Source organism: Typopeltis vanoorti, chromosome 2, assembly GCF_054136105.1.
Source record: "Typopeltis vanoorti isolate ZY-2024b chromosome 2, IOZ_Tvanoo_1.0, whole genome shotgun sequence".
In the NCBI taxonomy this organism is placed as follows: Eukaryota; Metazoa; Arthropoda; class Arachnida; order Uropygi; family Thelyphonidae; genus Typopeltis; species Typopeltis vanoorti.
In genome coordinates this window covers 97,391,787-97,417,941 of record NC_143550.1, presented here as the reverse complement: position 1 = coordinate 97,417,941, position 26,155 = coordinate 97,391,787, and the positions used below count along the sequence as shown (strand labels likewise).

Below are 26,155 nucleotides of genomic sequence, written 5' to 3'. Positions count from 1 at the left end.
ACAAGTTGGATTCAGGCCAAATAGAGGGTGTCAGGATCAGATCTTCACTTACGACAAATAGTCGAGAAAGCATGGGAATATAACAAAGATCTGTATTTAAGCGTCGTCGATCTGGAAAGGCATATGACAAGGTGCCAAGAGAGAAGCTATTCAATATGCTACAGTCATATGGTGTCAGTGGGGTATTATATCAAGCAATACTAAGTCTTTATTTGAGTTGTAAGTCAGCAGTTAGAATTGAAGGAAGTACAGGAAGATGGTTTTATGTTAAATATGGTGTGAGACAAGGATGTACATTATCCCCTCTGTTATCTATATGGATCACATTATAAAGGAAAGTTAAATTATGAAGGAAAATTAAACCTGATATCAAAATTAGATATGTTAATGTCAGCTCTTTGCTTTATGAAGACAATGTTATAATTCTAAATAAACCTGCTACCAGTCTGCAAGATTCCATGACTAAATTGAATAAATGTTGTAATAGATATGGTATGAAGGTCAGCAATAAAAATACAAAGACAATGAAAATAGGCAGAAACATTGAAAATATCAACTGCATTGTGAATGGAGAACTTATAGATCAAGTAAAACATTTCAGCTACTTAAGAACGATTTTTAGTGAAGATGGTAAATTAAATATGGAAATAATCAAACAGAATCAACAAAGCTGGTATGGTAGGAAGTCAATCGAATAAATTCATATGGAATAAGAGAGAAATTAGTCGGAACACTAAATTAGCTGTATACAAAACAGTGTTCAAACCAGTTTTAACTTATGAATCTCAGTGCTTGGTCAGAAGTAAAACACTTGACCAAAGACTAGAGACTGCAGATATGAGAGTCCTGAGAAAGATTAGAGGCGTTAACAGACGGCATCAATGGCAATATCATATTAAAAACGAGGATATTAGGAAAGAACTTGACATTGTCAGCATCCAGGAATGCATTAGCAGAGTTATTCTCAGGTGGCATGTTCACTTAAACAGAATGGGCGAGAAAAGATTAGCAAAACATTCTCTGTCAGGTTGGCAGGAAAACGACCCAGAAGAAGACCAAGATATAGGTGGATTGATACAGTACAAAGTGCCTTAGACGATAGAAATATAAGACCTCATAATGTTGGAGTCTTGAAAAGTAACAGAATGATTTGGAGGAAAATTGTAGATAGGAAGTTAATGATGTAAATTTTTCATATAGTACTATCATATCCTGTACACCCGTTGAAGGTACATGGCAGGAATTTGATGATGATGATGATGAAAATCTGAACATGAAAGAAACAAATGTGTGTGTGTGTGTGTGTGTTTGTGTGATGGGAGGGTGAGGGGGATACCAATGATATCCAGTAGTTAATTATTTTAAAAAATGTCTATAGCAATCCATTGACAAATATTTCCCATAGTTCCACACTCGAACCAATGACCCCAACAATGACCAAATGTCCTCCCAGAATTCCAATCTGTAATCGTTACCCATAATGCCACATGTGAACAAAAAACTCATTATATATCAATGACAAACAAAGTCACATCCCAGAATTCCATGCTCTGACCATTACCCACAATTCCACACTCAAACCAAAGACACAACGCGACGTAATGATGGAGTCCCCTCCTATGGAAATTTCAAACATTCCATACTCTAAACTTCATCCTGAATTCCATATGCAAACAATTACCCAGAATGCCATACTCGAACCAAACGACACAACGTGACGCCAGTGACAGATGTGTCACCCTGAGAAATTTCAAGGATTCCATACTTGATCTTATCTCTAACCATCATCCACAATTCCATACTCAAACAATTACCTATGCAAACCAAAACACAGAATGTGATGTCACAGACAGATGTTCCCCCTGGGAAATTCTAAGGATTCTATACTTGATCTTATCTCTAACCATCACCAACAATTCGTTATGCGAACAATTACCCAGAATTCCATATGCGAACCAAAACACACAACTTGACGTCACTGACATATGTGTCCCCCAGCAAAATTCCAAACATTCCATATTCGTGACGTCACTGATCTTACCAGACAATGATGCCACGATTCCTTATCTTATCTTGATCTTGTTTAAAGTGTCAGGCCAATCACGGCATGAATCCTTATCTTGATATTGATCTTGTTCAAAGTGACATCCCCTACTACTGAGATGGGTGAAATAGCTAGACCACCTTAGCAATACCCTTGGATCAAACTTTATCAACATTCTAACCTTTATCATGTAATTATCCTCCTCCCCCTGTTAATCTCTTAACGGCGATTTTAGAGCCATTAGTGGATTAGCTGGAATGGAGCAACCTTCTTGTCATTTGACCTTACATGTAATGTGTTACTTGGAATTTCCTTTACTGTCCTTCGATATTTAACCTTTTTTGCTGCACAAATTATTTCACATGTAACAAAATAAATAATAAATCCTTAAATGACGACAGGTCATGCTTTACAATGAACTAATTTAGTAATAGTAAATTTGCTTTTTTCTTCAAATCAGTGCAATGGAACAAGACAATTTGTTATTTCATTTTACTTACATATGGAAACAACTTTTTCGCAATTTTCAAATGCATGTTTGCATTGAAAAATATGTTAAATATTTATAAATTTTTAAAATAACATTTATCGAAATAAATATGATTGCATGGATTGTCACACTTCAGTTTTAAAAACTATTTTCTTTTGTTTTTATGAACAAGAAACGATGCTAAGTTTAAATTAAACTAAGTCTAAGTTAAACGATACTCGGTTTCCGATCGTGAGTTTTTTAATATCAAAATTTATATCCAATACCGAATACAAATACCAAATATTAATATATCAAGTGATATTTCAGCAGGGACCCTTTGCCATTGTAGAAATGTTTAAACTATAAGAAGGATAATCATATACACACTGATTCAAAATCTGTGTTCATTTTGAGGATTTTCAACTACATCCTGCCTCGTTCTCCTCTCCTCGAACTGAATTACAGAACTACTCTGTCTAATTTTCTACTGGTTTGAAATGTTTCACAAATAAGGAAATAATGTTGTTGCACACCAAAAAAGTATCACTATTAAACCTGCAGTGTGTCCGAATACTATTTGGCAAGAGCTACCATTGGCAAATTACAAGGTGTTTGCTTTTCATGCAGGACAATGTGCATCCTGCTACCTCAATCTCATGCTCAATAGCACACATGACAATACTATAAAAAAAAAAAAAAACATTTCAAACCAGATCCTACGGACTGGAGCATTACATATTCAGATGTCTATAACACTACTTTAACTTAAAAAAAAAAAAAATGTTTTGAAAACCAAAAGCTTCCTGCCTACATTTTTTGCCTCAAAGAGATTGTAATTTTTCATTTTTAACATTAACAAAAAGGTAATAATCATTAAAATTAGAGAAACAAAACTTAACTCCATTCACAAATAGAGCTGAATTTTTATTTTTCAATAGAAAAAAAAACTTCTGGAATGACCTGTTACATGTTCCATCTTTCTGCACAGATCAATAAGATTTTTTTAATCCCAAGTCATTTTAATTTTAGTATTTAAAACTGCACATATAAAAAAAGCTAATACACAGATATTGATTAAAATATTTATTGCTATAAACAGTACAAAACAGTCCTTCAAATCACTTACATTAAGTACCAACTTGTCAGTAATTGTTGAATGCTATCAAAATAAATTCCAATAAGTACAAATATTAAGATTAACAGTAGTAGAAACTCAGTTTTTTCAACCTTTACCAGGATAAAAATTTTTCCTAACAAAAATGTTAACACTATCCTAAAATGAATTTCACATGCACAACAATTCCATGAAGTAAAAACAATTCAGCACTTAGCAGAATCACCAAATGCTATAAGTCAACAAAAATTTCATTATCATCAATATGTTACTACTGTATGACAGGACAAAAACATCCAATGTGTTATCTACACAGTCAAATTTATGTGTGTTCCTTTATGGTGGAATAAATCGCAGATCAAATTCAAGTAGTTTGATGTCTTCAATCACAGAAATAGGAACATCAAAATACTATTATATATCAATCATTATTTATGGCTACCTGTTATTAATTATAAAACTGCACAGGAAAACTCGCTAATGTATGCCATTAAGTGCAACAGCACAAACAGCTATATGCACTGGAGCTTGGATAATTAAGGCACTTTAAGGCACAGATAATGAATGGATGGACCAAAGAAATTAACTGACATGAATCTGACAACAGATTAACTCTAAACAACAATGTCTTAGGTATAATATAAATTGAATATTGTATAATTAGTGATTAATCAAAAGGTAATCTCTAGATAAGTTATGAACAAGTTAGCTTTTCAAAATTTCTCAGCAGTAGCCTACCAGTTAGTTTTTGAATGGCATAAAGAAATGGTAGTTAGAATAGCATATATTAAATTTACAATTTTAATTAACTTCCTACAACTGATTTATTACTTCTGATATGAATTCTTCAGACTAGGGCAAACTAAATTCATTGTAAAAAAAAATGTAAACTAACAATACACATTCTTTGCTTCCAGGCTTTTCAATCTCCCCCACATTACAAATAGGTTTACAAAAGCAACTCATTTCTTTCTTAACATATAGACATGACACTATCTAGCATGCTATGATTCAGGCAGGCTCATGTTTTATAAATTCAGCTTTTATGGATGTCAGTTTCTTAAAAAAACAAAAGTAATATTATATTTCAAACTATTCCAAATGATTGTAGTTGCTGAATGTAAAACTTAGGTCTATAGGTACCATTCTTAATCAACCAAAACAACGAAGCATTTAAAACAAAAACAAGATCATTACATATGATCTTGATTTTCAGGGAAGTTGGGTTGTATGGTCAAAGCAACTAAAGCACTATGAAGTGTACATGTGCATACTTTTTTGGCCCGTTTCTCTGTTTTCAGAGATGAATAACCCGAGTTTCCAGGAGAAAAAAATCTGCTTTTATGAAATACATTACAATAAGAGCAGATGTCTAATATCAAGCTTGAAACAAATATGCCCTATTATCCATCTAAACTAACTGTTAACTGCGGACTACTTATTTAAACGAGGATCATTTGTTTTCTAGCTTGGTTGGCCAAGTGAATAGCATTATGTTTTCCAACCTAGAGGTCATTGTTTTGCCCACTGTGGACAAATGATTTTAGATAATGGTCTCCCACCAGGTGTCCAAATCAATGGTCTTCAACCGGCTTGAAAAAAAGTAATGCATTTCATTCAAAGAGGATATCCAATTATCTGACACCCTTAAATATGATACAAATTGAAAACTTTTGTGATTAACCTTTAAAAAAAGGTTATTAGCTCTTTAAAGGTTAATCCCAACTAATAAGCTTTAATAAGTGAAATCATAAAGTGAAAAGCCTAATTCTATTTAATCACCTATGGCATCTCACTCAATACAGGTTAGTGTCAAAAATTAACAGCAGCAGTCTTAAGTCTATAAAATTCCTGCTTTTTTTTTTTTTTTAAATCATCTTCCTGAAGCAGCAATATCTGCTTTTTAGACACAATGGCTGAAAATACTGGATATAATAAATGTCATGAGGAAAAAATATATATATATTTGTCCATTCGCAATGAGGTAGACATTTCAAACCAGCAACTGGATTTTTTTTTTTTTTTTGATACACTAATTTTATTATTATTATGTAACAACTCCAGGGAGTACAAAGACTCATCGAGGGAGGGCATCTACTCTGCAACTCTGTCTCCACCACTCGCAACTGCCTTCATCTGCACCAACGGCATCTACTACCAACCACCACTAGTGTTTTCACAGACATCACAAACATTCATGCCCACAGCAGGATTCGAACCTGCAGCCTTTTGGCTGGAGAGCAGATATGCTAGCCACTCGGCCAACCAGGCTGCCCTTAACTTGATTATTTACAACAAACTTACCCAGAAACTCGGACATAATTTTCATATAAGACTTCTAATAAATAAGTTAAAGTGAAAATTCTATTCACCCAGTCACCAAATCATCATATATAACTAATGTTGTATTCCAAATCTGGATTCAGTTTATTTATTTAAAAAACAAATGATTAGTCTAATTACCACATGTGAAAATTTGTGGCTAAGGGTTAATATATCATTTCTAAGGTTGTGGCTGAATACCTTTGGTTACATAAATTGCATTATTAGTCATTTGATAATAATGTAACACACACAATGAAAAACAGGACATTAAATGAAACTTCTTGAACATTAACTGTTACAGAAAGAAAGGAACATTTAAAAAATTCCAACAAACACATTTTATTGAAATAATAATATATCACTGTTTGCAAAGATGAACTAATTAAATCGAAGAGGATTTTTATATTTAATGAATGTATATTAAATACTTTGGTTTAAGTGCTTCAAAGTTTTATTCTCGATTGATGAGTATGAGAAGGTTGATAATTAACCATACATACTTAAAAAGAAATTACAAAATATTGCTATAAATATATAGCTCATAATGTGCAGTATTCATTTCTCCAAATGGCTTTTTAAAAATATATAAAAATGTAAATATTATAAACATTTAACTTAAGAACATTTAAGAAAAGATTTAAGTACAGTAATTGGTGGAAATTTTTATATACTGACTAACAGAGAAATAAAAATAAAGTACCTAAATATAAAATGTTTACCAAGTTATTCAACATAGAAATATATTTACTATTTTGTGATGCTTGGAAAAATTATACAAGACTGGTCAAGATTAAATTTTGGCATCACCTTATCATAAAACATTGTTATGAACTGTACAATATTCAGTCATTTAAATTCTTTCATTTTTCAGTCACCTATTAAAGAGCATCATGATTATTTTGAAATATGTAATGCACTTCAAATATTTTAAAAATGGAGGGAAGCATAAGTTTAGTATTGATAATTGCATAATTCAAAGATAACAATATTAGCAATAAAAATGCGATAACTACATATTCATGACTCGTGAACTACATAATGGTAGTGTAATGTACAGACGTGACCTATATGCATGTACTGAACATCAGCACAATTATAAAAGATTAGAAATTTTACAAACAAAAACACAGTATATCCCTCATCAATTTTGAATAGTACATAGATTGGCTAAGACAGTGCAGCCATTTGCTTAGTCAGCTAGATAAGCAAAGGCAATTGGCAGTCAAATTCCTATCAACGTGTTTTCACAATTCTGTCATACTTTGGCCGTGAAATAAGACTAACAGAAGAGAAGCAAATGAAAAGTTAGTATTTTGGATGAATTAAGTGTTTAGAAAAATCAGAGGTAATCTAAAGAATAATTCTGAAGAAGGTTGGACAACATCATTATGCCAGAGCTATAAAAAGACAATGGAGAAATAAGTATAAATACAATGAAGATGTGCATGAACAGTATAACATGTACAGGAAAAAAAAAAGGAGGGGGAAAAATAGCAGCACAACAGAAGATGTTCCCTCATTGTGTAACCAATAGAGCAAGTTGAAATGGGTTATTTGGAATTTGTATCAAGGCAAACTAAAATTGAAAAGTACAACTGACCAAACTGGTGGTACCTAAAGAGAAGTATCATACAGATATTTTTAATCACAGAGACAATTAAAATTCAAATAGTTGGTCCTTAACAAAGCTGTTCCAATTACTGTACAGATTGATAAACATATCTATATAATATCTGTACAATAATAAAACAGGTTTGTTAGTATTTTAGTATGGATGATTTTTCTAATATATTTTGATAAATGCTTGAAAACTGGTAGCCTTTATAAACATTCCTTAAACACAAACTGTTAACAGACATTAATATAAGTTATCATCTAATCCCATACTGCAGTCTCAACAATTTCTAAAAAAAATTAAACGTGAAAGTTACTGCACTAAGAACCAGGGTTTCTTTGTGATGGGGAGGAAGTGGAGAGGATCCAGAGGCGAGTGACCAAGATGATAGCAGGTCTGTGGAATGAATCTTATGAGAATAGGTTGAAGATTTGTGAGTTGCAGAAATTGGTCGATAGGCGAAGGAGGGGTGATATGATTGAGACATTCAAATTACTGAAGGGTTTCTATAAGATTGATCCAGAAGATATTTTTGAAAATATGACTGGTGGTGGGAGGACTAGGGGCCATGCATGGAAGCTGGGCAAGAGTGTGGTTAACAAGGGTGTTAGAGCTAGGTTTTTTGCTTGGAGTGTAGTGAATGAGTGGAATAAGCTTCCAGAGTCTGTTGTGGGTGCTACGACCGTGAATGAGTTCAAGGTGAGGTATGATAGATACTGTGTGAATGGTGAATAGTTGTTCTTGACATGATGTTAGGGCCTCCCTCGATGAGTCTGTCGACTCCTTGGAGTTGCCCGGAATAATAATAAAATAATAAAAAAAGAACAATGCCTCTTCCTCAGGAAGAAACTACTACACAATCTAGTCTTCTAAAACCAAGCAAAGAAACTGGTCTCTGTGTGTATTGAAAAAACATGAATTGTAAATTTCTCCAGACTTGCAGCTCTTCCACACAAAAAAAAGCATTTTCCACAGACAAGGTTTTTAATTGAAAGACAAGTGACTGCATGTCCTTAAAATGCATAAATACAAAAATGCAATCCTTCATTTCATTTGCAAAAGATAAACGAATGTTTGATTTAACAAGCCACCCCCCACCCCAAAAAAAATTCCAAGATGCTTAAATGACTGAAATCCACTTCTTTTTTTTTTTTTTTTTTAAATGTTGGGCCCCATATACAGGAGGTTGGTTGGTAACCTATAGTACGTTAGTACTGTATATGGGTGGTGGGTTGCGAGAGGAAAATCTTGTTTACATTTGATTTGAACGCCTGCATGTTGTATTCCTTGGGAAATACGTCTGGGGAAAGACTGTTCCACAGTACTGCAGTAGCGGGGATGAATGAGGAGGAAAAGAAACTTGTTCTGTGGGTTTCGACGTGTACTGTACAGCAGCTGTACGTGTTCCAATGGGCTTAGTACAGGATGGGGGAATTATTGATGCTGTTTCAGATGAGCATTTTCCATGAAAATATTTATAGAATATACAGATTGCAGAGACCAAGCATCTACGTGAAAGTTGGGGGAGTGAGTTGGTGTGGGATGGGTCATTTATTAGTCTAAGTGCTCTCCTCTGTATTGAGTCAGCATTTTGGAGCCCCACTCCAGATGTGAGAGCAGTATTCGAGAGCTGGGCAGATTTGTGACTTGTATAGTGTTAACAGCTGTTTAGAGGTGAAGTAGCGTCTTGAACGAAAGAGAAAACCTAGTTTTTTGGAAGCTGAGGATGCAATCGTTGCGACGTGTTTATGCCAGGAGAGGCTTGAGGTCAAAGTAATTCCGAGAAGAGAAATTTGGAAGAATGATGTAATTATTGCTGAGTCTGCATGGCTGCATTACAACTACTGTTGGTAATGAATAACTGTTACAAAATCCTACAGTAATCAGAGAAATTTTATAAACTGATGACTTATGTCAATATTTTACTAGTATGATGGAATGCATAAAATTAAACAGATTAGAAATTTAGTGGTGACAGTTGAAGGAAACACTGCAAAATCAATAAAGAAAATTTGGAAAATAACTGAAATTATTAAAGGACACTGCATAATAAAATTAGGCAATAGACTGACTGGATAACATGAATTATTATGTACAAATTTAGTTATCTGGATTACTAATAAAAGGAAGGAGGGAGAGTAAACAAAGTATATATATCTAAGATGCAATTCATTTTACATACATAGGATATCTACAATGCAGAGCTAAATAAGACAAAAGTGAAAAATACACTGGATATATGTATTTAATACTATCCTTTGAGAGGATTTCATGCAGTAGTTAGGATTTCCGATGAGGCTAACTTGGAAGTCAAGAAAAATATGGTGGATATGATGACAAAGAATTTTTCTTATAGAGTGGCAAATCAGTGGAATGTATTTCAGGAGAGGAAAGGAGACAAATATGGTGAAAATGAATTTTAGAAGAGGTATAGTGGTGAACAGAATATACCTCCTACAATGAATACTGGAACTTGCTAAATACTCACTGATAAAATAAACAAATTTCTTTCATTTCATTTCTTGAAGAAAATATTTAAAGGAACCTAAGTTTGTCCCTTTAAGATACTGTGTGTTTTAAGCTTTGTTTTCAGATTATTGCCAAACTAGACTGCCATCACCCAAATGGTTTGGAACAGTGAAAGTTTACAGTACCAGTCACCTCTCATTTAAACTTTTAAGAATCAAAAGAAAACAGCGAAGATGTCAGAGCAAATTAAGCAACACTGCCCAATGAAGGCTTGCTAAGACATTGTAGCAGTTTATTATATAGACCTCACCTGGTATAAGAACAATGTTTGATATAATCCAAATTCACTGTAGTTAATCTAGCTGGCATAAAAATATTTTTGAACTAGCAATCATAATTATATACAGATGATTCACTATAACAAGTTACTCCCAGTTGCTAACCATAAGCAAAACACTAAAGAAAATTCGCTATAGCAAACTGTGATCCCAACAAGTTTGCTATGATGAGAGTCAACGGTATAACTGTCAATTATGCATAATTGTATGAGTGTGCATGCGCACGCATGCAGGTAGAAATGCATGTATTCATGTTAAGAGACTAATCATGCTTGATTGGCTTGCTAGAAATTGCTCTCAAACTTCTAAATAACAGCAAATACTTAAAATTCGAGAACTGTATACATACATATATAATTTAATTTAAAAGTATCTAAAATGATGAATTAAGTATACTTTATGCAAAGCATGATCCATTTCTAATCCTCTTTCTTCTAATTTCAAGTTACTACAGTGAATTTTTTTTACTGCAATGAATCCTTACCACAGCAAACTCAGAAACCAAAAAAATAGTTTATTGTAGTAGAAGCTTTGCTTTAACAAGCTTGCTATAGAAATTTCCTTTAAAAAGAAATGTGCTATTCACTTTTGTGACTATCATTGTTTATATAGTTATTACAAAGGGAGATATGAGTATCTATTAGCATATGAATAAACAAATTATGTATGTTGAAGCATACACAAATGTTTCCTTAGAGCTAAATAAATATTACTTGGATATCCAAAAAATTTCAGTTAACTCTTACATAAAACTCAAAAGAACCAAAGAAACTGTATTATAGTACTACTCTAAATAAAATGTATTGTTTGCAACAATATTTTATTTAGAATAATACTAATAGGGGGATTTTGTCAAGACTTTCTGATAGTTGTTATGGTGAGTGAGCTTATTATGAAAGTGTTCACTGAAGTTAGAACTGGCATAATGAAAATAAATAAATAAAAAAACTGCATAAAGCAGCAGCGATTTGAACTATCACTGAAAAAGTCATTAAAAATATCAAAAGAGGTGTATATTATATAACGGAGCTATTGAAAAAAAATTGCTGTTGACTGCATCCTATAGCTCCATTATTTTTAACCCAGAAGTTTAGTTATTAGTTAACTGATTTACATCTATGATATATGAAAATCAATTATGACAAGAATCTTTTACAGAAAACTATGTTCAATCAATTTAAGTCAACTCCTGAACAAAAAGACTAGAAACATGCTACCATTATGATTTTATGCTATATTTAAATCAAAATGCATCTTTAAATTTTATGAAAGTTATATTTTCAAATAATTGCTATATTTAAGTGGAATGTTACAAAAAATTGAAATAAACAAGTTGGTACAGTAGCCTTAATACTGAAATCCTGTATCAAATAGTATAAATATTAAAATCACACTATGAATAAATTAACTAGTATGACAAATCACTCCAAGTCTCTAATATTAGTTAATATTATTTAAGTATTAAACTCCATTGTTTTTTAAGGCATTCTCAGTTTAATATGGTCCAAAAATAACAATAAAAAACATTAAAATCATGCATTATATTGAATTCATAATAGATTTAGTATTTTCAAAAATGAAATGAAACAAAATAAGGCTACTGACAAAAATCACATCTGTCTTTCGTAGACAGTACTAGATATTTTGTACTATGCAATATAAAAAGGTTGCTGAGGCACTTTGTGCATTATAATTTAAATCTGCTTCGAACCTTCCCAAGTGTCATTGAAATGAAATAAATGACTTATTCAATGAAAAAAAAAAATCGTAACTACAAGAAAAACCCAAACAAAACATTGTTAGAATTATGTATAAACTATATACAAAGAATTCAAGAGGCAGTGAAATTCACTTCATCTGAATTAACAAGTATATATCAACTAAAATAATTTACTGAGATCTCATCTATTTTATGATTTGAGCAAACTTCATTAAATATTGTGGTTTGCAGTGAAGTTTTAGCAAGACCATATTTATTCCTAAAATCTTATATACATAACATACATTCCAGGGAGCCCAAAATCCAATAAATACTTGATTCAAACATACAACACCTGCTCATGCCTTGTACGACTAAAGCCAATGAACTGATCATTTGCCCCCACATAAAATGTCAAATCTATAGTACATGGATACTGTGGTGGGCTAAAAGGTTAATTTTATTTTTTTAAAATATATTTTACATGATCCAGAAACTCTGCTCTAGAGAGCAACATGGAACTTTTTCAAGCCACTTCACACTCCCAACAAGCAGGGTGCTAATCTTACACCAGGGAAAGGATACATTAACCACTCAACCAACTAAGTGGACAAAATTTAAGTGTATAATGCAAGTTTGATTGTAAAAATTTCTCTTAAATCACTTCTTCAATCAGTACTGGCATATGCATAACTTGCTATGCTACATCATATTTGATAATTACATTTGCAATGTATGTCATTAATGTATGTATGGTTTTTCTTTAAAATCACAAGTTAATATTCAGTAAGGCTATTTCTGCTTAAAGTTTTTAGAAAACAAGTTTCATTTAACTTGATACATATTCCAAGTATCAGGAACTTATCCAATGAGCACTGACCATCATGATTCTTCAGCAAATTAAGTTATGCTAATTGAAAAAGCTATCACTTTGTAATCTGACTGACGAAACTGAATTTTATTGTGACAATGAATCTGAGCAATTTGATGGATCATGTTGCAATTTATTCTGATAATAAAATTGCAACATGAAATCCATAACATGTTAGAAAAATATGCGGAAATAGTAAGAAATATGTATATGATATACATGAGACTTTAGGATAATCACAAAGTGTAGAACAATTACTAAATTGTAGAATCTAAAATTAGAAAATGTTAGAGCATAATAAAAATCTGTTCCCCTTGCCCAACACTGAGCTGGTTATTAAGCTGCACTATAGTATGAATTATTAATATACATACAAATTTAATTATATAACTCATGCAAGCAAAGTTATATAAAATTCATAACAAAAACAAATTATATGATAACTGATTATAAAATTTTGGTCAAACTAAAAATGTTACTCATATACATATTTTTTTTTTCCCCTATCAAGTGTCAAAATAGAATATTACCACACAAATGATATGCAAATACTACAATATATATCAATAAACATTTATGATTTCTCATCTTGATTCCCATAGTTATTTTGCCATCTTACTCTTGTATATTAATTATGATTTGCAAATATGGCAAAATTTTCAAATTTATGAAAGCTGTTCAGCATTCTGCTCAAATAACTAGTTATGCTTCAGGTAAATATTTCTATCCTACCATGTTGATTTTTAAATCAATGAGGATTTCCAGTCTTGATTTCTTATCCAAAAATTAGAATACACATTACTCTTGAAGTTTTCTTCATCACTGGCAATCATTCATAATGAATATATAAAAAGGTTATAAGGTAAGTAACAACTGAATGGAACATATATTGAGAAAAAATAACACAGGATTTAATGTAAATTAACTCCCCTAATTAAATTGAAGTACAACAGTTATGAAAAATAATGTATCTATTCATTTTCAATTTTATTTTTAAGTTCATTGCTTATGAATCATTTATAGAAACTATTGCTTTCTTTAACTCAATTTCATAAATACATGAAACAGAGGAATGGAGACAATCAACCCTTCACTTCTCCCACACAATGTTAAAAAATTTTTGGATTCTATCTCCTTCCTGCTTGTATGATATCCAGACTGCAATTCATACTTCATACTTTGCCTCCCACCTTTGGCCCCACCTGTGGTTGTGTGTCTGTTACTTGTGGATCCTGATGAAATATGGTTTCCTTGTAAACAAACCAGAGTCCACTTGCCCACAAAGCAAAGTTGGCAAAGCCAAACACCTAAAATATGATTCAAATGAAAATCAGTTTTCAAAAAAGTTGCATTATATATCAAAATCTACTTCACAAAGTCTATACAAAATGAATAAAACTAAGTACAACTGTAATATCAGAGTGAAAATCAGCAAAGCAACAGAATTCAGTGAAGTCAATTATATGAAATGATGATCCAAATTAAATTCATGTACAACACATGCTTAGTATTTCTTACTATTTTTACAGATTTTTCTTTCTTTAATTTAATCCTCCTTTAATTCTTTTATGCACAGAAATTAGCATATACTGTGCTTAGATATTTCATCTTATCAAAAAAAATTGGAACCTGTTCTTCATAGAAACAAAACAAAATTCCTGAACTATATGCTATACATCAGTGTTTCCTCGAGTACTAGTCTCCAGTTCTTCAAAAAAAGGAAATGAAATACAACCACTTACTATTACAAACACACACAAGGTTTCCATAAATTAAGGAACAAAAAGGAAAATGATAACTTGGGGGAGGGACATGTGAAACTCAGGTACATTATATAAAAATCGACACAGAGTCTGGTTATTGTAGACGAATGAATTGTGCTGTCAGCAGTATATATAAATGAGCTACTGCATAAAAGGACATTCAGAAGGGGTTTTCCATTTTGTGTCTGAAGAGAAAACAAGACATTTCATGACAGCAAATTTCTTGGATATGGCTACAAGACATTTAACATAGTGAGTCATCCGTAAGACAAGAGGCTGGCCACAATCATCATGAAAGTAGCCAGATGGTTGCAACAAGTCATTCTGGAGGTTCAGACTATGAAACCAATTCCAGTCACAAACAGCATCCCAGAGATACAGTGAAGGAAGGCCACAAGCTACAACAACAGTGGGTAACATATCTAATTTTCTCGCCGAAACATGAGTGATACCCTGAATCAGCTATGATCAACCTTCACATCACCTACAGGAACATGGGTATCTGTTTCTATTTGCATAGAAGGATTCAACAAAGGTGCTCTGAAAGCTAGGCAGTTGGTAATCTGTGTGCCCTCCATCTCCAAGAGTGTCAAACAGGCCAGGATCCACATCAACTGGATACACAACTAATGGAGGTCAACATTGTTTACGGCAAGTCCTGATTTGCTCTACAAATAGACATGCTCTGATCTGAAGAGAACAAAGGAAATGTTATCATCCCTCTAATATCCATTAAAGACACTTATGGTGGAGGTAGCATGAGAGTCTGGGGAAGTCATCTTCTTGGGTGGATGCACAGACTATATGCTTCCTAGCAAAAGCATGAATACTGCAATTTACAGAGATGAGCTCCTGGACCCTACATTTGTCTGTATGTTGGTGCAATAGAGGAAACATTAATCCTACAAGCATATTTATAAATTTAGAGACACAAAAACACACGTGTTGAACAGATTATTTTATTAATTACTAATAAAATAAATCTTGACGTTTCGAACCCTGTATCGAGGTCATCATCGGAAGGATACAAGCGCATCAGGAACCAAGCTACATGCTCTAGCTCTGTATACCAGTAAACTAAATATACATAGTTAATTAATCCTTTTCCCCTAGCCTGACGTCTAGTGATAAAAAAAAAAAATAAATAAATAGAATAAAATTAAAAAAAAAATACAACTACAATAAACTGCTAAAGTGCTCATGTTTTAATATTCTTCTGGATTTGTACAGTTCTGATTGTTATAATATGATTTCTTTCAGTTGCTGTTGAATGTTACAAACACTTCACCAGGTTGTCTTCTTGTAGTGGGATTTTTCTATGGCTAGTTTAGGTTGTTATACAGGTTGTAGATGGGTCCTCCACATTCTTCAAATGGTTAGGATCATTTTTGTTGAGATTTGGGTTGTGTTTGAGCATTTCACATGACTCTTTAAATTTTCTCTCAAATCAGGTTTTGGTGGGGTGTAGGGACTTGGTATTTTTCCAATCAATTCTGTTGTATGTTTGGAGTGCGTGGCCACAAAGGCCGGTTTTTCCAAAATAGAGGAATTTAATGTGTCGTTTGTGTTCATCTTGTCTGATTGGGATAGTCTGCCCTGTTTCCCCTATGTATGGTAAGTTACATGTGCATTGTATTTTGTATACCCCTGGGTGAGCTAGGCGTGGAAGAGGATCTTTAGAAGAACTGAGTAGGTGTCTTAACTTATTTCGGGGGTTTAAAGGTGGTTTTAATGTTGTATTTGCATAGTGTTCTGTCTATTTTTTTAGAAATGCCTCTAACACAAGGAATGGCAATAGCATTACTGAAATCTTTTTTGTTTTTAGTGGTATCTTTATGGAGGATCTTGTGAATAGTTTTTTTACTGTATCCATTTTTTTATAAATGTTTGGTTGCTGATCTTGTATTCCTGGTTTAGAGCTTGTTCATTAGAACAAATAGAGCTGTGTTTAAGGATGCTTATGTCACCTAGTTTTTGTGTTGGGTGGTGGTACAAATTTTTGTGTATGTATTGGCCTGTGTGTTTGTGTATGTTTGCAGTAAACTGAGAAGGAGAGACAGCCAGAGGGAAGACGTGTGACAAGTGTCTAGGAAAGAAAGAGAGTTGTTTATTTCCATTTCAATGGTGAATTGGATATGTTTGTGTTGTTTATTTAGGTGGCTAAGGAACGTATTTAGAGCTTCGCGGCCATGGAGCCAAATGGCGAAAATATCGTCGACATTCTGAGCCAAATTTTGGGCTTTAGACATGCTGTCTCTAGAGCACGTTGCTCAAAGTCTTCCATATAAAAGTTAGCTATTGGGGGGGAGGGAGCGGCAAGTCCATGGCTGTACCTTCTTTTTGAAGGTAAAAATTGTTTTCCACACGAAATATCTGGAGCAGAGTATGTGGGCAAAGAGGGCTGTGATGTCGTGTGGAAATATGTTCTGTAGGAGCAAGATAGTGTCATTGATTGGGACACTGGTGAAAAGGGAAGTTATGTCAAAGATGACTAATAAACCTTGGTCGTAGAGTGTAATGTTTTTAATTTTATTAATGAAATGTGCATTTTTCATGTAGGAAGAGGACTGACCTACCAATTCCTTGAGTGCGGCCGCTAGTTTTTTGGCTAAGTGATAATTTGGGCTGTCAATTCCTTCAACAATTGGATATAGTGGTGTGCCTGGTTTGTGTATTTTTGGCAGGCCATATATTCTGGGCACACGGGCATAATGAGGTATTAATTTTTTTTGTTATTTCTTCGGGCCATGTGTGGACGGATTTGATTAATTCAGTTGTTTTCTTTTTGTTATGTTTTGTGGGTTTGTAGTTTACCATTTTGTAGGTGTTGTGGGCCGATATCAAATGGTTCATTTTTTCAATGTATGTTGTACGGTCTAAAACGACAGTGGCATTGTCTTTATCTGCTTTCATGATTATAATGTCTTGGTTATTTTTTAAGGATTTAAGGGCTAGATTTTCGGTTTTGTTTACGTTGGTGCTTTGTTTTTGTTTGACTTTAGTATACACGATGTTTCCATTCGTATTTTATCAGCTAAATTAGTGGGGGGGGGGGGAGCTTAAACATCTCTTGATATGATAAACGATAAAGTTTGTTCACTGACCTCGGAGCAATGGCGTAATTCAAACCTTTCTTTAGCAGTGAGAGTTCACCTTGGGTGAGATTGTGGTTTGATTGGTGGATAACCAAGCTGTGATCCGATGGTGGTTGGTTGTTCCTAACTTCGTTTGTGGACGATTGGCTACTCCTTATGATGTCGGTTTGCGATTGGCTGTTCCTTTCATTATGGCATCCTGATGGTCTTGTGCTTTTCTGTTGTTGCAGGGCTTGAAATTTCATTACTAATTTGTCTTTGTTTTTCAGTAATAAGTGCTTGGCCGAGTCATCTGTGATCCTGTCTAAAATCTCCCAAATTTCTGGAATAACGTAGTTGGATAGCTCTAATTTAAGTTATAGAACCTTGGCTTGGGTGGATGCTAGGTTTTTACGTGACTCGTGGATTTGTTCTCGTAACAAGACTTTTTCCAACCTTGCATAAATACGGAGCGCTTTGGCTGATCTAAACTTCTTTAGTTTAATGCAGTTGGGTATTACGTTGCTTACTCTACATCGTTTAAAAAGGCTAGTAAATTCGTTAACAAGGAAACACGTATCTTTAGCTTACCATAGAGGCTAAAGATACGTGTTTGATGTGATCCGCTGCTTGTGGGTCACATCTCCATGGATTATGATGATTCTTTCTTTTAAGGTTACATTGTGATCAGCATGCATATTTATAAATTTAGGGACACAAAAACACACGTGTTGAACAGATTATTTTATTAATTACTAATAAAATAAAACTTGACGTTTTGACCCCTGTATCGAGGTCATCATCGGAAGGATACAAGTGTATAAGGAACCAAGCTACATGCTCTAGTCCTGTATACTGGTAAACTAAATCTACGTAGTTAATTAATCCTTTTCCCTAGCCTGGCGTCTAGTGATATTCACTCACTGAGCCAAACTCATGGACCAATATATTTAAAGAAGACTATTGTACCTATTAATTGGCCATCCAGATCTCCTGACCTTAATCCTATTGAGCATGTCTAAGATGCTGTAGGTAGATACGTTGCTGCTCTCAGCCCCCACCTCCCTCCCCAAACCTGCGAAGAATTTGGAAGTGCTTTGCAGGAGCAAGGGTAGTTATTACCAACTGAGCTCCTGGACACCATTATAAACAGTATGAAACATTTTTGAGCACTGTATTGCTGTGGGAGAGACTGCAACACTGACAGTCTCATTTCGATCTTGGTTTTGACCACTGTCTTCATGTATCCTTTCTCAGTGAAAAATTATTTACAATTTTTGCAAGTGTTTCTTTCACATTTCATATCATATACTGCTTTTTGCCAAACTTTATAAAAATTCAGTTTTTAAGTTGATTTTCTTCTTTGTTCCTTAGTTTATGGAAAGCAGTGTATATAAAAATGCAATGATTTCTAATACAATATCCACCACAAAATATATTTTCCGAAAACCTTAGGAGTATGAGCAGTGACCTAACTATAGTAATGAATGAGATATACTATCAGCTGGCAATGCTGTTATTTACACATCAGCACTACAATATAAATATCAGTGTTATAATCTAGCAAATATACATATTGTAGTACAGTGGTATCTCGCTAATCCGAACTAATAAAAACCATGATCGTTCGGAGTAGCGAAAAGTTCGGATTAGTGAATTTTCTCCCAAGAAACAACAATAACTAGCGTTTAAGACAAAAATAATCAGATTCTAATGGTACATCAATTTAATTCTGTAAATAAATGAAGTAGCTGATAGAAAAAATGCTAATCTACTGTAATATAAAAATTAAAAAATAATACAGTACACAAGTTTATTTTAGAAAAAAAATTGAGTTTGTGTGTACCTGTAATGTTGAGGATTCTGATTTAATAAAATTGCATAGTTCAGTACATAACTTAATTTACGTAACAAAATATCACTTTCTTGTACACAACACAAAAAAAAAAAAAAAAAAAATTTCACAAAATAACACCAAAAAAAGTTTTTGATTTCTTTGTAAAAAAAAGTCACTGGTTTTCTTCTGCTTCTTGGAAGCTAAACTTTTTTCTAATGCTTCTTCTCAGAGCTGCATTAACAATAAAAATTTGTGGAATGGCGTATCATTCAGCTTAGCCCATTCTATACACATTAAAACTATCGACTGCCTCTCCATGTTTTACTTTTTTTTCCCATCGAGTTCTTTATTGTCATCATCTTTAATTCATTTTGTAGCATCATATTTATAATTCCAGCATCTGATTTGATTTCGAATTCACTTTCGGATCTACCTGTAATCCATTCCGTTTGTGAAATTTTAACATTTATATTTTTAACCAAATCATGCACGTTTTTAATTTCCGCTTTTTGTGTATCACCGTAGTTATCTTCGTAAATTCTAGAAGGCCACAGTTTTATCCATGACTCTTTACAGCAGTGATTCATGCCGACAATATAGTACGTACTGTACAGTATAAAAAAGCAAACGTGAACACACAATAAATCAAAATAGGCCTACAGTGTAATCGACAGTATGAAAAAAAAATACTGTACGGTAATAATAATAAAATAAATAATAATGGTTAAAATAATAATTATTAAATAAAAATAATAGTACACAAAATATAATAATACGTAATAAAACTTTTTTTTTCTTTCAAACCACAGTTCGGACTAAAGAGGTTCGGATTAGCGAGATTCTACTGTATTTAGTAAATACTACAATATATAAATAATATCAATAATCTAAAATGCAACTGGTCTCTGCCAGTGAGTAGCATGATGACATTTAGCCATAACTGCAGAAGGGGAGTTAGTAACAGGATTTAGTTACATATGCAAAACATTACTACATACACACACACATTTGAAAATGTTGCAAGAAATATTAGTGCCTCTAAGTAGTGAAATGACTACGTAGGTAGTGATAGTCACATATTGTAGTATTTAGTAAATACTCTAATATATAAATAATATCAGTCTTTTTAGATTGATATGCAACTGCGCTCTGCCAGTGAGTAGCACAATGACATTTAGCCATAACTGCAGAAGATTTAGTAAAACAATTTAGTTAAATATGCAAAACATTACTACATACACACACACATTTGAAAATGTTGCAAGAAATACCAATTAGTCTCTAGGTAGTGAAATGACTACCTAGGTAGCGAGGGTCACATGATTCATGCATGTGACACGCACCACCACCAAGTTCAAGAAACACTGATCTTCACAATAAAAAAAAGCAGACATCTTTACTCTTCATTAACTTCCATCAGTAAGTGTTAATGATGTTCTTCTAGTTACCTGCATACTCATATGCATATTTGTATGTTTAATATATTCAGAGCAGAAGACTACAAATTTATTAGAATATGAATAGTCACATGCTGTATTGCTAGTTCTCAACCAAAGTTACTTGATGAGTTACAAAAAAAAAAGGCAAACTACATAAAGAGTATCTAGACCTATCTTTGCTTTTAGTTATTTATATATATATATATATATATATATATAACTGAAAGCAAAAATAGGTCTAGATTCTCTTTATGTAGTTTGCCTTGTTAGGGTGTGTCTATTCAAGGTCATGTAAATCTTCATACTTTTATATATCAGTTAACCAATGCAGCAATAAACCCCATTCATATCTTAATACTGTAATATGCTACAATAAAATAACAGTTCTAAGCATGAGCTACAGAGTTTGGAGAAGTATCTGGAAAACAGTACAGAACAGAAAAGTATGAAAGGAAAGTTGATATAAAAGAGTTAACAAATAAGTCAAAGATGGTGATTCCATGAATAGGTGATGTGGTTGAGTGCATGGCCAAATTGTACTTGAATGCTGTAAAAGATATTAATGTCATCAGTTTACAAAAAAAGTTCATTTTGGTCAGAAATTATTTAAAAGATGAAAAACATGACTTATGAGAGAACAGGAAAGAAGAGTAAAATTCTCTTGCCTATGGCAAGAGAAAAATCTACAAGTGACATGATTGCAAATCAGTCAATGGTTGTCAAGTTTTAAGGTATCCCAAATGAATGATAGATGAAAGGACTGTACTGAAATGGATTTAGAGTCTGGTGTCTTAAAAGTTTAGTGAGAGAATGGACAAGAAAAATCATGGTAACTAAGGTTAATTAGGGCGGGGGGGGGATACGCCGGTAAACATGCATGTTTACCGGCGTATCCTTTGAGATGAGCAAACAAAAAAGAACACACATCCATTAAAAGATACAATGTGAGCTTAATGGGATACTGAAGAGTGTATGTATATACACACACAGATCCCAGAAGTATTAGGAACAAGACAGAAAATAAAAAACACACCTTAGAGCTTTCTATGTTCTTTGCTCTGCTCATACCCTCCTTTGCTGCATCGATGATGAAATAAAAATTTCTTCCGAGACTTAATTTTTTTTTTTTTTAAAAGTTGTCAAGGAATTATATAATTTCTTTTGTGCATCAACAAAATGGAGACTATTAGATAAACAAAAAATCCTCTTGTCCAAAATTCAGATACAAGTTTACGAGGCTTTGTTAGAAAGAATAGCAAATGGTACAAAAGACATGGATAGAAGATTTCAAGCAAACTTCTTAATATCAAAAATAACATTTAAATTCATTTTTTCTGTTATTATATGGCATGATATTTTGAATAAAATTAATGTGGTTAGCAAAATGTGCACGGTCTAGATTTCAACATAAGTGAAGGTCTCAAATACTTAAATTCTAACACATGATTTAAGTCAATGCAGCACAGATGAATCCTTCAAAAATGAAATCAGTTCTATGACTCAAATTACAGAACTTCATGTTGAACCAACTTTTCCCAGAAATATATGTAAGAGAAAAAAAGCTCTTTGAGCATGAATCTGTTGATTAAAGTAATACTGATACAACATTAAATTTTAAAACTTTTTTTTTTTCTTTTTACATATTAAATACCACAATGTCTGAGTGATTTAAGCTGTTAGAATCAACATGGCATTTAGTGTCATTTCTAAAATAAGTGCACTAAAAGATTAGGATGAAAGTGAAATACTGAAACATTGTAAAGATTTGTAATTAAAATTAAATGATAACTGAGTTTTAATCGCAAATCTTTGTGTCACTATTTGAAGAGAAAATCTTTAAAAATTTTATTTTACATAATGACATGTCTCCTTTTGATGTTTTTAAATTTTATTTATCAAAATAATTTATGTGATTCATTTCCAAATATTTCAATATCTTTAAGGATATATTTTTTATTATTATTTTATAGACACCTCCATGGAGTCCAAAGACTCATGGTGGAAAACCCAAACTATTCATAGTCTATCATACCTCTCCTTGAATCCATTAACACGTTCATTGCCAAGCTGAAAATTGGAATTTCGTGTGGTGGCCAAATTTTTTTATTATTTATTTATTTTTATTTAGTTAGTGATGTCCACGTGATAACGCGTGATCGGCCGTTTGGTGAGGACTCACATTACGCAATATCACGTGATTGGCAATGAACGTTAAGACAAAGCATTCACAACAGACTCTGGCAACCAATTCCACTCATTCAATTTTCCAAACAAAAAAATCTAGTCCCAACATCCCTACTAACCATACCTTTACCGATTTTCGGGAATTACTTCTTGTTCTGGCCCCTCAAGCCAAGTGCCGAAATGTTTCCCCCTGAATCAAGCCTATAAAACCATTTAATTAATTTAAATATTTCTATCATATATCCTCTTTTTCTCCTGTCAACCAACCTCTGCAATTCATACAGAATATTACGGATGTACACAACATAATCATATTGCCATCTGCAAATCTCTGATCACAAGCTCTTCCGTCATTATTTGGCTTCAACCTTGTGTCAGTACTGACAATGCTGCTTCCCACTGTCAGGGGCCCACAGCAGGTGCTTATTTAATGGCAGCATTACTCACCATATCACCACATTGTCATTGGGCTCTGTGAGGTTTTAAGTGAGACAGAGTTGCCACTTTTGCTCCCCCACGCCCTGATAGCTCAGCCGCTGTTGGTCCATGGCTGATTATTCACCAGATTGCTCTGCTTATGTCGCAGCTAGCCTCCATATCTGAAGGCTGTTCCCCGATCTGCCACCTGGGGATGCACCTGGTAGTAGTCAGCTCTGTCCTGGGAAAAAACTAATTGATTAAAAAAAAAAAAAAACAATAGAAGAATATAAGATATTAAAAGGGTTAATTATGGCATTGACACTGAAGACTTTTTCTTCCATAAATGACAGGAAGGGAGAGAACAAGGGATCAGCCATGGAAATTGTGTAAGAGCAATTAGCAAGAGTATTAGGACTAAATTTTATGCTTAGAGGGTGGCGAATGGGTTGCCAGATGTAGTTACAAGTGCTTCATAATTGAACAAGTTTAAGGAGACAAGTATTGCATAAGACTGGTTGGCAGAGTGGTTAGCATATCTGCTCTCCAGCCAAAAGGTTGCAGGTTCAAATCCAGCTGTGGGCTTGGATCTTTTTGATTGTCTGTGGAAATACTATACTAGTGGTGGTGGGTGGTAAACGGAATTGGTGTAATTGCGGTTAGTTGTAGCTGGTGGAATGAGTGGTGGATACAGAGAGTTGTAGAGTAGATGCCCTCCCTCGATGAATCTTGGGACTTCCTGGAGGCGTCATGTAATAATAATAACGTGCTCTCTCATGATGAATCTGCTGACTCCATGCAGATACCTATATATTAATTGTGTGTGTGTGTGTGTGTGTGTAACAATGCTATGTGCTAACAATAATGCTAATAAAAGAAAAACTAAAATAAAGGGATGAGAATGAAAGGAAAAAAAAGTAGGGTGAATAAGCACAGGGCAATATATGTGTGTGTGTGTGGTTCTTGAGTTACTGTTTTTGTTGGATAGCAGTGGCAATGATAATCACTAGCTGTGGATCGTGTTTTTCACCTCAAAAATATAAAACAGACTTATCTTTCAGTAACAGTGAACACCACTCACATTAGATTTATGGAATCAACTGCTGTTTTTAAAAATTTTTAATGCAATTATTTTCTATGTTCCAACCTTTACATTAAGGTTATCTTCATGAAATGCGTGTGCATGCACATACACAAAAAGGAACTTGAAACTACCATTATAAGCTGTATTATGTCATACCGATTATACATAATTAGTATTAGACAGACCCTTGAGTTTACAAAAGGCATTTAACAATTACAAATTAAAAAGCAAAGTTTTTTTTTTTTTTTTTGATAATAGAAATTAATTTCTAACATACTGTTATTCTTATCAAGATTAGGCATTTGCCTATTCCGGCTTTTAATGGTTGTACCATCTTTGAAGTGGTCTCTCTCCCTCCTGCCCCCCTCCTGTTTTTCCTTTGGTCTACATTTGAGCCATTTCTTTTAATATTCAATTTCCTTACATTCTGTTTAAATTTTGTTTCTTCCTATATACCTTGATCTTTTGATTAAAATTATAAATACTCAGCTTTCCTCTGTCCTAATTTTTATATGGTCTAATTTTGTGCATCCTTTAATTGTTCTTAATCTCATTTCACTGCCTGTATTCTACTTTGATCTTTTTAACAGGCCATATTTCTGCACAATTAATGTAATAATTCACAGATTAGTCCTTTTTATCTTTTGTACGAAGTTTTGTTAACTCTAACTATGCTGAAGTCCTATCTGGAGAGGGAAAGGAAAAAGTTGTACAGAACTATCGAGGGAGGGAGACAGCTTTTGTTGACCTTTCATTATTCTTGCAAATTTTTCAAAACCAAGTAACCAGTAACTGATGTGATCATTATTTTGGCTTGTAGAGATGGATGAATCTGAAATTAATGTTACTGTACTTTGGCTTGCTGAAGGTTGAATTGTGCATCATCAAATTCCTGATATGTATCCTCGGGAGGGGGAGGTACAGAATAATTACGATAGTATAGGTTGCCCACCGATTAGAGATCCCTCGACACTTCTGCACATGTCAGAAAAAGGAGAATTCATTCCGATAATAGGATAATCAATCTGTCTTCTGGGATGAGTTTGTTTATTATTACAGGTCGGAAAATTTGGCTTTTTTTTTGCGAACATTGCTGTTTTTTTAAAAGTGTAACTATTTTGCTTGTATAACAGTTGGAAAAAATGTACGTAGAGTATTAACAAAATTAAAAAAGTATAGCATAAAACAAAAATTTAACTAAGTTTATTTTTAAGAAAGTTTTCTATAAAATAAAAATAATTATACAGAAAAACAGAAATTTTTTCAAATAAACTTAGATATTCTAAACTTACAGTTGAGAGAACTGAGACACTTTAATGTCCTAAACCGATTAATTATTTATGACTTGCGACTCTTTTAACAAACCCATGCAAAAAAAAAATACCATTATCAAATCCTTTTAATCTTCAG

The 26,155-nt window shown here is 33.2% G+C and overlaps 1 protein-coding gene across 2 annotated transcripts in view; it reads right to left on the bottom strand.

Annotated features, from left to right (window-relative positions):
- Positions 1-3,586: 3,586 nt before the first annotated feature.
- LOC150109283 (synaptophysin-like protein 2) overlaps positions 3,587-26,155 on the bottom strand; it is a 109,937-nt gene continuing 87,368 nt past the window's right edge. For both annotated transcript variants that reach the window (XM_090412391.1, XM_090412383.1), the window contains exon 6: positions 3,587-14,254. In XM_090412391.1, coding sequence (XP_090268517.1) covers positions 14,120-14,254 — 135 coding nt within the window. In that variant the 3' untranslated portion in view covers positions 3,587-14,119. The remainder of the gene's footprint in view (positions 14,255-26,155) is intronic.